The sequence below is a fragment of the Stenella coeruleoalba genome (genome assembly GCF_951394435.1).
Source record: "Stenella coeruleoalba genome assembly, chromosome: 20".
NCBI classification, from domain to species: Eukaryota; Metazoa; Chordata; class Mammalia; order Artiodactyla; family Delphinidae; genus Stenella; species Stenella coeruleoalba.
Window position 1 is genome coordinate 10651973 of NC_137166.1, and position 13650 is coordinate 10665622.

A 13650-nucleotide genomic window follows, 5' to 3' on the forward strand; every position below is an offset into this window, starting at 1 on the left:
CAATTCAGCCAAAGACACCCAGCTTTTAAACTCAGATCCTCGAAACACTGCTTTGGGCTAGGATTGGTATGTGATGCTGAGTCTCAGAGAATAATACGCCCTCAGGAATCCAAAGCTGTGTTTTGGTCCATGCATTGTTACAACCAATGGGAGTTACATAGCTCTTCAGAGATCCCACTGGCTTGAGAGGTGCTACCCACCTCATCATGCAACACAGGAGCCAGGTAGGTTTGGGTATGTATTGGGGAGGCTCTGGGAACTAAAACGTGGAGGAAAGATCAGGAAATTAGCATGATTGCATCTCTCTAATTGGCTAGGCTCCTACTAGGTGATATGCCTATTGCTATGAATTCCTTTTTAAAATTTTAACAGATTTGGAAATTGATTCATGTAAAATCATTTAGATCAGGGATCAGCAAATAATTTCCAGTGGGCAAATCATCTCCGCCAGCTGCTGCCTGGATAAACTTTTATTAGCGCACAGCCACGCTCATTTGTTTGTGGTGTTCACGGCTGCTTTAGTGCTGCAAAGGCAAAGTTGAGTAACTGCAACAAAAATCGTATAGCCCATAAAGCCTAAAATACGTACTACTGTGAGAGGAGAGTTCCCCAGATGACAGAGTAGGAGTTCACCCCCTCTCACGGGCACACCAAAATAACAACTATTTACAGAACGACAATTGACGACAAAGACCGGAACCTACCAGAAAAGATCTTCTACAACTAAAGATGTAACGAAGGAGCCACAGTGAGATGGGTAGGAGAGGCAGAGTCGCAGTATACCCCCAGGGGGGTGATTCACAAATGGGAGAATCGCTATAGTTGCAGAGCTTGTCCGCAGGGAGCGAGGGATCTGCACCAGGAAGATGAGCCTTCAGAACGTCTGGCCTTGGAGGCCAGTGGAGCTTACTTTCAGGAGTTCCGGAGCACTGTGGGAAACAGAGACACCGCTCTTAAAGGGTGCACACAGAATGTCACACGCTCTGAGACCTAGGGCATAAGCAATGCTTAGAAAGGAGCCTGGGTCAGACCTACCTGCTGATCTTGGAGAGTCTCCTGGAGAAGAAGGAAGCAACTGGAACAAACCCTGGGTACAGACACTGGCATTGGGGGAGCTCATTCTACCACATGGACACTAGTGCTGGCAAGCGCCATTTTGTAACCTCCCTCGAGCTGATTGGCCTAGGGATCCAGCCCTGCCTACCAGCCTAAAGGCACCAGTACTGGGACGCCTCAGGCCAAGCAGTTTAACTAGGTGCAGATGCTGCCCCACCCACCAGCAAAGAGGCTGCCTTAAGACTCCCTGGGCCCAAGCCCAGCCTACCGGTGAGGCTGCTCTAGCCCCAGAACCAGCCTCACCCACCAGCAGGTGGACAGCAGCCTCAGGACAACTGCAGCCATGGCGGGACCCAGCCCACCCACCAGCAGGCCAACACCAGCTCTAAGATACCTTGGCTGCCAGCTGCCCTGGGATCCAGCCCAACTCATCAGTAGGCCAACACAAGCTGTGAGACATGCCAGGCCCACAGCAGCTGTGTCAGAAAATGGCTTTACCCACCAACATTTAGACACAACCTCTGGGACCACTGGACTCTGCAGCCAGACGCCAGGACCTGACTTTGCCTGCCACTGGGCTGGCACTAGCCCCAGGACCTGGCTGAATGCACCAGGAGGTGGGCCTCAGCCCTGGGATCTCCTGGACCCTGACCCTGCTCCCCAGCAAGCCAGCACTAACCCCAGGGTTCTGCAGCCAGCCACCTTGTGACACAGCCTCACCAAGCAGCGGTCAGCAGCCTCTGCACAAGGCAGGGCAGTAAAAGGAATCCACGCTGGAAAAGAAGAAGTAACACTGTCACTGTTTGTAGATGACATTATACCGTACATAGAAACTCCTAAAGATACACCACCAAAAAACCACCACAGCTCATCAATGGATTTGGTAAAGCTGTAGGATACAAAATTAATGTACAGAAATGTGTTATATTTCCATACACTAATAACAACCTGTCAGAGAAATTAAACAGTCCCATTTACAATTACCTCAAAAAGAATAAAATACCTAGGAATAAACCTACCCAAGGAGGTAAAGGACCTGTACTCATAAAACTATAAGACACTGATCAAAGAAACTGAAGAGGTCATAAACAGATGGAAAGATATACTGTGTTTGTGGATTAGAAGAATTAATATAATTAATATTGTCAAAATGATCATACTACCCGAGGCAATCTACATATTCAGTGCAATCCCTATCAAAATACCAATAGCATTTTTCACAGGACTGGAACAAATAATCTTAAACTTTGTTTGGAAACAAAAGAGACCCTAAATAGCCAAAACAGTCTTGAGAAAGAAGAACAGAACTGGAGGTATCATGCTCCCTGACTTCAGACTATACTAAAAAACTATGGTAATCTAAACAGTATGATACTGGCACAAAAACAGACACATGGATTAATGGGACCGAATAGAGAGCCCAGAATTAAACCCATGCACTTAAGGTCAATTAATCTACAATGAAGGAGGCGAGAATATACAGTGGAGAAAATAGTCTCTTCAATTAGTGGTACTGGGAAAACTGTACTACTGCATGTAAAAGAATGAAATTAGTACATTTTCTCATACCATATACAAAAATAAACTCAAAATGGAGTAAAGACCTAAATGTAAGACCAGAAACCATAAAACTCCTAGAAGAAAACATAGGCAGAACATTCTTTTACATAAATTGTAGCAATGTGTTTTTAGGTCTGCCTCCTCAGGCAAAGGAAACTAAAGCAAAAATAAACACATGGGATCTAATTAAACTTAAAAACTTTTCACATCAAAGGAAACCATAGACAAAATGAAATGACAACCTACCGACTGGGAGGAAATATTTGCAAATGATGTGACTAATAAGGGGATAATATCCAAAACATATACACAACTCACACAAATCCATATCAAAAAACAAAACAACCCAATCAAAAATGGGCAGAAGAACTGAATAAACACTTTTCCAAAGAGGACATGCAGATGGCCAAAGAGTACATGAAAAGATGCTCAACATCACTGATCGTCAGAGAAATGCAAATCAAAACCACAGTGAGGGGCTTCCCTGGTGGCACAGTGGTTAAGAATCTGCCTGCTAATGTAGGGGACACGGGTTCAAGCCCTGGTCCTAGAAGATCCCACATGCCGCAGAGCAGCTGAGCCCACGCGCCACAACTACTGAGCCTGCACTCTTGAGCCCGCATGCCGCAACTACTGAGCCTGCGTGCCTAGAGCCCGTGCTCCACGACAAGAGAAGCCACTGCGATGAGAAGCCCACACTGAAGAGTAGCCCCCACTCGCCCTGCAACTACAGGAAGCCCGCCCGCACACAGCAACGAAGACCCAACGCAGCCAAAAATAAAGTTACGTTAAAAAAAAAAAACACAGTGAGATGTTACCTCACACCTCTTAGTATGGCTATCATCAAAAAGAACGCAAATAACAAATGTTGGCGAGGATGTGGAGAAAAGGGAACCCCTATACACTGTTGGTGGGAATGTAAATTGGTGCAGACACTGTGGAAAATAGTATGGACATTCCTTAAAAAACTAAAAATAGAACTACCATATGACCCAGCAGTTCAACTCCTGGGTATGTATCCAAAGAAAAAGAAAACACTAATTCAAAAAGATACATGCACCCTAATTTTCATAACAGCATTATTTACAATCACCAAGATATGAAAGCAAACTAAGTACCTATCAACAGATGAGTGGATAAAGAAGATGTGGTACATGTATATAATGGACTACTACTCAGCCATAAAAAAGGAAATAATGCCATTTGCAGCAACATCAATGGACCAGGAAGGTATTATGCTTAGTGAAATAAGTCAGATAGAGAAGGATAAACACTGTTATCACTTATATGTAGAATGTAAAAAATATAGAGAACCAGTAACGGAGTGGGAGGGGCATTAAAAGGTACAAACTACTGTATATATAATAAATAAGCTACAATGACATGTTTTACAGCACTGGGGTTATAACCAATATTTTATAATAACTATAAACGGAATATAATCTATAAAAATTTTGAATCACTCTGTTGTACACCTGAGACTAATACAATATTGTAAATCAAATAAAAATATTTACTGTCTTGCTCTTTACAAAAAAAGTTTGCCAACTTCTGGTTTAAATGATTTGATAACACTAATACAGCTATATTTGAATTTGGGGCTAAATCCAAAACTCATACTCTTTTTACCTCAACGTATCTTTTCCTCTCAAATGCCAATCCATATAGTGATGCTTGTCCAAGATGAAGTCCGCACCTGTCCACAATAAAATAAGAAAAATAATAAGCATAATTTAGTGAATTTTTTAAAAGCAAAATACATATAAAAATTTATTTAAAGGGCTATCTTTTCCCCTGATAATATTTTCTTGTTTTCCAGGCACAAATATCTTTATATGTGTGCCTGGAAAAATATAACTTGACACTCCTTATTAGTCTTTTCTTTTTTTTTAAACTTCAGTTGGACAGTGAAATAATTGACTTCTAGGAAGCACCATATCCACCAAGCTAACTCAGAATTCGGCTGGGCACAGAGGGCATAATTCCAAAGCTGTCTCGGAGACTTATTTCTTTTGCTGTCCAAGTTTTGAACTATCCCCTCCACTATCGTATCTGCAGAGATTGCCTGGAATTCTTTAAATACTGTGATGAATTGCCTAGATGTGTCTCTCTTTGTTTCTGCATTCTTACAGCAGCTTCTGTATTTCTGGAAGCTCTCTTCTTTATGAGTCACTTAACTGGGAGACACACATTCTTGGGGGAGATAGACAGCATTTGCTTAAGAGCCTTCTAATCAGATCCCATGGCTCCCACATGTTAGAAGAGACTCAGTGTACCACGAGCACATTGTGCCTGGCTCTGGACAGTCCCTGTTTTATGGACAGGCATCTTGGCGATGTCATGAAGCATGGGGATTCCTTTTATTTGATGTCACTGACATCAGACAGGACACCATCCCGACTGTTCCTGACTCCTTCCTCTTTTCCCTTTTCTGCAGTGCACGGTGACCTGTGGAGGAGGGGTCCAGACCCGATCAGTCCACTGTGTTCAGCAGGGCCAGCCTTCCTCAAGTTGTCTGCTCCGGCAGAAACCTCCAGTGCTACGAGCCTGTAATACAAACTTCTGCCCAGCTCCTGAAAAGAGAGGTAAAGGACCCCGCGTGCCAGTCAGTTTTACTGCTCTTTGGAATATTTTTCAAAAGCCTACCGTATTTGATTGCGTAGCTTATGCATTGCACAACGCTAGGGGGCGCCATTCACAGCCAAATCTATGTGGAGAGCACTCCTGAGAGGTGTACAAGGCACAAATCCAGGAAAGTTCCTGCTTAAAGTGATCTTGTTTGCATGGGTATGCAAGAACATTTAATTCTACAATTAATGGCTTTTTAGCCATTCATTTTTACTTTGAAAGGACGAAATGGTAATGTTGCAAGTCCCTTTTCTTAAACTAAATTTAAATTGAAAAAAGTAACCACCATGTGCCAGAGCCATAAAAAAGAATGAAATAATGCCATTTGCAGCAACCTGGATGGGCCTAGAGCTCATCATAAGTCAGACAGAGGAAGAGAAGTATCATATGATATCACTTATATGTGGAATCTAAAAAAAAAATGATACAAATGAACTTATTTACGAAACAGAAACAGTCTCACAGACTTCAAAAACAAACTTACGGTTACCAAAGGGGAAACGTGGGGAGGGAGGGATAAATTAGGAGTTTGGGATTAACATATACACGCTACTATATATAAAAGAGATAACCAATAAGGACATACTGTATAGCACAGGGACCTCTACTCAATATTCTGTAATATCCTATATGGGAAAAGAATCTAAAAAAGAATGGATATATGTATAACTGAATCACTTTGCTGTACACCTGAAACTGACACAACATAGTAAATCAACTATACTGCAATATCAAATAAAAATTACATTTAAAAAAAGAAAGAAAAAAAAAGTTGAACAAAGTAACCACCATATGCCAGAGATAATGCTGCCACCAGAATGCAAGAGTGAACAAGAATTGCCCTCTAGGAACTTACGTACGTGGGCCTCTCACTGCTGTGGCCTCTCCTGTTGCGGAGCACAGGCTCCGGACGCGCAGGCTCAGCGGCCATGGCTCACGGGCCCAGCCGCTCTGCGACATGTTAGATCTTCCCGGACCGGGGCACCAACCCATGTCCCCTGCATCGGCAGGCTGACTCTCAACCACTGCGCCACCAGGGAAGCCCTAGGAACTTACATTTTAATTGAGGCGACAGATAAATTACAATTGCAGTGAATATGCATTATCCTAGCACTACACCTTGAATGGTTTTTTTTTGGTTCAAGTTAGGTCAAATGAAGTACAGTGAGTGCTGATGGAAAAATGGGAAATTCACTTGTCTGAGTGAACCATACTCTTCTTCACTAGTCCATCTTATTTTAAAGTAATCTGACAAACACCAGGAAATATTTCTTCAGCCTAATCAGATTTCCTTGTGCCCAAGAATCATTTTCCATCATGTACCTGCTGAGTTTTCACTTTATCCAATCTCTTACCCCAGGTTTTCCAAGTTGTGGTGAATCAGGTTCAGGCCTGTTTCTCACTTCCTCTTTCACTGTCCATACCACTTCCCATCTCTAAATTGATGTTGTTGTTTATCTCCTTCTTACAGCCTTAGCTCCAGGCATCAATTTTCTCTCCTCTGCTCTTTCTCCTTTCTTATCTGGGGTTTGCACAAGATAAGAAAACAAATAACATAGCAGAGCCAGATCACCTCTAAGGCAATGCCAGAATCCTACAAACCTGCAGCCTTTCTCAGCATAAAGCTTACAGGGGAAGAAGCAAGTGGTCATATACTCCCAGACTGACGACCCCTTTCCTCACCATCGGTGATTTTTCACTTTCACCCTTTAGTCAGTTGGCCACAGACAAACCCACACATACAAAGGCTCAGTCTGGAAGGGCCACAAATAAAGGGCATGCCCCCTCAGTACTTTCAGAAAGGCCAAAGGCCAATCCTGAAAATAAGAGTACGTATTTCCTGGGCAGGACTGTGAGGTAGGGAGAGTCAAGAGGCATGCTAGGGGCAAGGCGGTGGGGAGGCTGTCGATGTTTATTATTTTGTGCACCCGTCACCACACATGGCACACAGTAGGTGCTCAACACGTGTTACATGAACAAATGCAGGAGTGTATAAATAAAGGACTGTGTGTTAAGTACTATGGTTTCCCCTTTACTGCTCTTCTAGGGATAAAAGAACATGGCAGGGTCTTGTTCCTAAGCCACAGGGAGCTCAGTGTCTCAAAAGAGGAGAAAGACACCACTGCAAATAAAACGGGGGGAACGTCCCTAGCGTTGTGACGGCGGTGAGCTCTAGCTGGTTTGCAGGGATGGTGCGAAGTGAAAAAGGAGGATGTGGGGAAAGGCTTCCTGGAAGAGGGACTTCTCTCCATGCCTCTTGACCGAGTCAGGTCTCCTTTTAGAAAGAGGAGTAAAATGAGAAGGCAAATATGAAGGACACAAGCCCAGGTGTTTCTTCCTGGCCAAAAACGTGGGCTATAGTCTTACTAAGTTGGAGATTTCCTCTCAGTTCTCCCATTGCCATCCCCAAGGTAAGGAGGGTGGCATGCACACGCTACTGCCCAGAAGTCTGCCTTCTTATGTTGCTGGCTGGATGCCCACTGGGGGAAGTGATTTGAGTGTATTTTCGGCCCTGAGTTTTCAGGAACTGTGAGTGGGCAGTAAGCGTTCCCATGGGGATACAGGGAAGAGGTTTCAGTTCTCTGAATCTTCTCTGAGACCCCTGCGGGGGGCTGCGTGCTCTGCTAGGCACTGTGAGAGTTTCAGACATACAGTCTTGCCCTCAAGGAGCTGACAGTCAGGTGGAAGTTTTGAGGCATTGCAGTAACTCAAACTGGACCTCAGAGCAGATGTTTCTTCCATCCTGTCTTCCAGGACAGCCAAGCAGGTGTGACATCCCTCACACCCCCCGCCATGCTGGCAGCCCGTCTAGGGCATTCACCTCATACCATCATCACTGTGGGATGCTTTACCTGGATGTATTCATTGGATCTCCACTTTGGGGACCAACCCTATGACTTGGTATTACACATATTTTATGTGTAAGGCTTATTCAGAAAAGAGCAAAGCCCTGGGCTGTAACCACCAGACACTTGTCGGTCACACTGCCCTGTGACTGGTAACCGTCTGGAAGATGCCTGGACTGCAGACTAGTGAGATGAAGTTGGAGATGACTAGACACACAATACAAACAAGCTACTCCTCATGGAAGTCCTCACGTCTTCAAGTCGGGAGGGGGACGGGTGGGCAGCACTGTACAATGAAAGGAGCGAGGACTCTGAATTCATAAAAATGGATTTGATATAAAATAGACAGCTAGTGGGAAGCAGCCGCATAGCACAGGGAGATCAGCTCGGTGCTTTGTGACCAGTTAGAAGGGTGGGATAGGGAAGGTGGGAGGGAGGGAGACGCAAGAGGGAAGAGATACGGGGATATATATATATGTATAGCTGATTCACTTTGTTATACAGCAGAAACTAACACACCATTGTAAAGCAATTATACTCCAATAAAGATGTTAAAAAGAAAAAAAAAGTTTAAAAAATGAATAAATAATGTTGGTGAATTTAAAATAAGAATCTGGATTATTAAAGTTACAAATCTTTGGTCTTTATACCTTTAATAAAACATGCATCTATTAATAATGGGGAAAAAATGGATTTGAGTCCACATTGTGCCACTTACGGTGTGGACATGGACAAGGTTTTAAACTTTCTGAACTATTTATAAAATGGACTATTTATAAAACTATTTATAAAAATAGTTTTTTATAAACTTTTTAAAACTATTTATAAAACTATTTATAAAAAGCATTTAAGGTAATGTTTACCTTAAAAGGTTACTGAGAGTTAAATAAGGTAATTCAGTTCTTAATACTTACCTATTTAGTGCTTACTGGGAACCAGGAACTGTTCTGATGTCCGACTGTAGATAGAGCAGGGAACAAAATGGGCAGTTTCACCTTCATACCTGGAAACAAACAAACCAACCAATTAATGTACAATGTTATATGGCAAAGTAGCAGAGAATAAAACTGAAGAAGGGTGTATGACAAGAGAATAGTTGGGGTTGAAGAGGTGGTGGGAAAACCAGTTTAGATAGAATAGTCAGGCAAGGCCACTTTAATGATGCGATATTTAAACAGAGACCTGAAGACAACCTAGAGGAAGGTGAGCTATGTATGCATCTAGGAGAGTGTTCCTGGCAGAGGGAACAGCAAATGCGAAGGCCCTGAGGCAGGAATATGTAAATCTGATCAAGGCAGGACAGCAAGACACCTGGAGCAGGATGAATACAGTGAAGGGGGGTTAAGCCATGAGCTCAAAGTGGTCCTGGAGGCCCTGTAAGTTATTATAAGGACCTCAGATAAAAGTCTGAGTTCGAGGGAAGGCAACAGAGAACTTAGAGCAGAGGTGCAGGAGGATCTGACTTGGAGATCATTGGCACTTATACTGAGATGAGGGCAGGGGACCTAGAACAGAACGAGGACTTGTCTGCTCTGCAGAAGGCAGCTCCAACAGTCCAGCGAGGGGACGAGTTCCCACTGGGGCAGTCGCAGGTGTGGGGGTGGCTGGATGCTGACTGTATTTTGAAGATGAAGCCAAAAATATTTGTCAGTTGTCTGCATGTAAGATGTGACGCTCACTCTAGGGTCGCCCTTAATAGTGTAAATAAAATACCTGACTCATAATAGAAGCTCGAATAGCAAGCTACTAGGATGATCATGATAACTATAACCCAACACGGCACTTACACTGATAGCATAGTGAGACCCTCGCGTCTGCTTCGGGACTTACGTTTAGCTTATAGCACAAGCTGCAGCTACCTGTCAAAATTCCATTCTTATCTCGAGAGGGGTAAGTGACGATAAGCAGTGCAGTTAGGACCATGCTTTTAGTGGTCTGTTTTTATCCTCCAGTATCTCCACTGCATCAAGAAGATAATCTCTACAATCTAAATAGAAACTGATCCAGACATACATTCTGATTGATTAGGGTGCATGCTAATGGGGTATAAGACACTGTACAAGTGTATATTAAAAAATAATTGAGGGGCTTCCCTGGTGGCGCAGTGGTTGAGAGTCCGCCTGCCGGTGCAGGGGACGCGGGTTCATGCCCCGGTCCAGGAAGATCCCACAGGCCGAGGAGCGGCTGGGCCCGTGAGCCATGGCCGCGGAGCCTGCGCGTCCTGAGTCTGTGCTCCGCAACGGGAGAGGCCACAACAGTGAGAAGCCCGCAAAAAAAAGAAAAAAAATTGAACTTGAAGATGTCTAAATAGACACATAGGCAAAGTATTCGTGTCATGTCTAGCTTCTATCTCTAACAATACATCCTAAACCAGTCTCCTGGTGCCCTACCTCCACTCCTATAGAGGTCCCCATGTCAGTAAACGTGATCCCATTCTTCTAGATGCTCAGGTCAAAATTCTAGAGTCGTTCTTGATTCTTCTTTTTCTCTCATACCCTTTACCAACCTTTCAGTAAATCCATTAGACTCTACCTCCAAAATATACCCAGGACTTATTGGAAAGACAATAACAACTCCATTTCATCCTCACACCCAAGCTGACAGTATAGTCTCAGTTGGTTGTTTCAGCCATGAGAGGTACAGGGAATTTATTTTTTCAACAAATACTTTTTGAGTAGCTACTCAGAAGACACTAGATGTTGGGAACAAAGCAGTGAAACGAAGTAGATAAAATCTCTGCTTAAGGATCTTGTACTCTAGAGAGGACCCAGATAGTAAACATAATATGATAAATACCAGTAAATCCAGTGTAGAAAAATAAAGCAAGGGAGGGCATAGGGATTCCTTCCTGGGAGGCCAAGGGGCTTGCTGTTTTTATAGGGTGGTCAGAGAAGGCCTTACTGATCGCTGACCTCTGAGCAAAGACTTAAGGGAAATGAAAGAGAAGTGTCTCAGGTGTCTTAGGGGAACCAGATCCTAGGGCCTCCTCGTCAGTCATTGTAAGGACCATACCTTTCACTCTGAGTGGATGGGATCCAGTGGCAGAGTTAGGGGCAGGGACATGACATGAATGGATTTCTGTGTTAAAAGGATCACTGGAGCTACTATGAGACAGGGGTGAAGTGTGTGTGTATAAAAGGGAGTTTTAGGCAGAGGAACCAAGTCTTAAGGAAGGGAAGAAGGAACTGTAGGCAGTTCTGAATCACAGGAGGACAGGATAAAAATTGGGAGCAGCAGGAAAAACAGAAGAGCGGCAACCTGTCATGACATGTCTAAAGGCACACAGGGGAGCCACTGAAGGACGAATTCGGAAGGAACATGATTGGGTGCCTGTGGGCAGAGTGTGGTTTTGGGTGAGTTGAGGGTGACTTAAGGCTTTCATAGAGAAAAAAATTCCAGCTCTGAATGAGAGTATAGGGTAGACCCTAAATATTTCTGAAGTCAAAGATCCTTGAGACTCCAGTAGAATGACTGAACCCTAACTCCTAAAACACGCATTTATGTTTACAGAAAGAGAAATTTACATACAACTTCCGGTGCCTTCTGTATCTCCTGAGGCCCTTTTGGGTAAAACCCTTTGATGCCCAGTGTTCTGCTTCCAATAGGTAATCACGTCTGTTATCTTAAAGAACTAAAGAAGTTTGAAAAGATTGGTGCTGACTTAAATTCACTTATTTGCAAATTGGCCATGAGATTTTATTTAAACCTACACAGAATGTGGCAGAAATAAAAAATCTCAGTCTTCACCCCAGACCTTCTGAAGCAGAACTAGTGGTTTAACAACACCCTCAGGGTATCCCTAATGCGCTGTTCTAGGGTAGTCCCTTGGAGGCAGAACGGTAGCCCCCGGGTTATTTGGGAGGATCTGACATTAACCTCAGGCTGGATATGACTTTTTTCAAACACCCACTTTCCCCCCCACCTGTTTACATTTTGTTAATGGTTATGGGTCCCTTTAGGTGTCCTAATCCTGCTTTCCCCACTCTCCCACCAAAGTCCTAATGTATAATGTAAGAACCACTCAGGGCACAAGGCAAGTCGACCCCAAGTCTTTGTTCTCTAGGCCCTGACCTTAAGAAAAAGGCTAAGAACCTATCCTAACGTGCTGAATGTGTTCTCTCACCTTAGAGGATCCATCCTGTGTAGATTTCTTCGGCTGGTGTCATCTTGTGCCTCAGCATGGTGTCTGCAACCACAAATTTTATGGCAAACAGTGTTGCAAGTCATGCACAAGGAAGAGCTGATCTTGACACCCTTCCAGCCTGGAAGGGCCAGGGTCTCCAGAGAGACCAGCCACATTCCCATCGAAAGCTGAACACTGCAAACCACGTGTGAGCTGACCGCAGTGTTGGAGGGGCCCGCTCTCAAGTACTGACAGGCTCCTTTTTCAGTTCCCCAATGCACATGGTACTCAGAAGCACTTGAAAATGGGAAGCGATGACAAATCTGATTTACAAAAACGTAAAACAGAAAGAGAACAGCTTTGATTTGCACTGTTACACGCAAGAAGTGATAACTTACAATGAGATAGAACAAATTGTGACCAAGTGAGACTCTTGTTAACTTTGGGACAGACCCCCCCTGTGAACCTCAGAGGGTTCCATGACCAAGACGTCAGTTGTGAAAAGGCCCTTTAAGACTTCAAGTCAAAGACTGAGACTTGGAGCAATCAAATGTGGACGGAACACACTGCCTAACTTCCTTGGAGCTCACAGTTTGACGCAACTGTGGACACCCTAGACCAGAAGTTATACAAACACCAGATGGTGCTCGTGACTGTGCTTGCTGCTGGACTAGCAAGCTTCATGTCCTGTTTATTTGGGGGTGTGTGTGTGTGTGTGTGTGTGTGTGTGTGTGTGTGTGTGTTGTTTTTTTATTATTTTGTTTAAAGTATATTCTACTTATAGACAGTCTCCGAGACTAAAATTCACAACTTGAAAAGGAATATTCTGAAAACAGGGCAACGTGAACTAGTTAAGATCGCCACTTAATTGAAATTCACACTCTGAAAAAAAGGAGAGAAAAAAAAACCCCACAAAACACTGTTGCCCTACACACTCTATGAACCTCATAATTTTTGGTGCTAGTCGAACAAGTACTCAGGAGCCTCAAGTCTGCTCTTTGGGAATCACAATTGGTGAGATGTTCATTTCTGGTAAAAATCTAAGAGGAGCTAAACAGCAAAACAGCCCTGTTTTGAAGGAGAGGAAAACATCATTTATAATGCTCCCTACATATTATCAGGGATGCTTGGAAAATTAAAGGCCGCTTGTGGTTTTTTTCCCCTACCAACTGACATGTTTAAATTTGCCCTAGGATTTAGTTAACAAGAAAAAAGTCACAGTAGCAATAGAAAAATCCATCTGTCTTCTTGCTATGTGAATATTAATAAGTCATTATATGCCAAGACCCTTCAACGAATGTTTTATAATCTTTCAGGTCATAGTTTCAGTGTTCAGAAACCAGCTGTTGGTAGGCACTAATGAGCTTAAAATTGCGCTCAACTGGAAAAATACCACAGTATTTTGCCAAAACCAAAGTAACTTACGAGACTGTGTCC

At 43.5% G+C, this 13650-nt stretch overlaps 1 protein-coding gene across 1 annotated transcript in view; it reads left to right on the forward strand.

Moving 5' to 3' along the window:
- Positions 1-12908, forward strand: part of ADAMTS18 (ADAM metallopeptidase with thrombospondin type 1 motif 18) — a 157615-nt gene extending 144707 nt beyond the window's left edge. The window contains exons 21-22 of the mRNA XM_079907168.1: positions 5054-5201; positions 12219-12908. Of these exons, the coding sequence (XP_079763294.1) occupies positions 5054-5201; positions 12219-12334 (264 nt within the window). The 3' untranslated portion in view covers positions 12335-12908. The remainder of the gene's footprint in view (positions 1-5053; positions 5202-12218) is intronic.
- Positions 12909-13650: the final 742 nt, after the last annotated feature.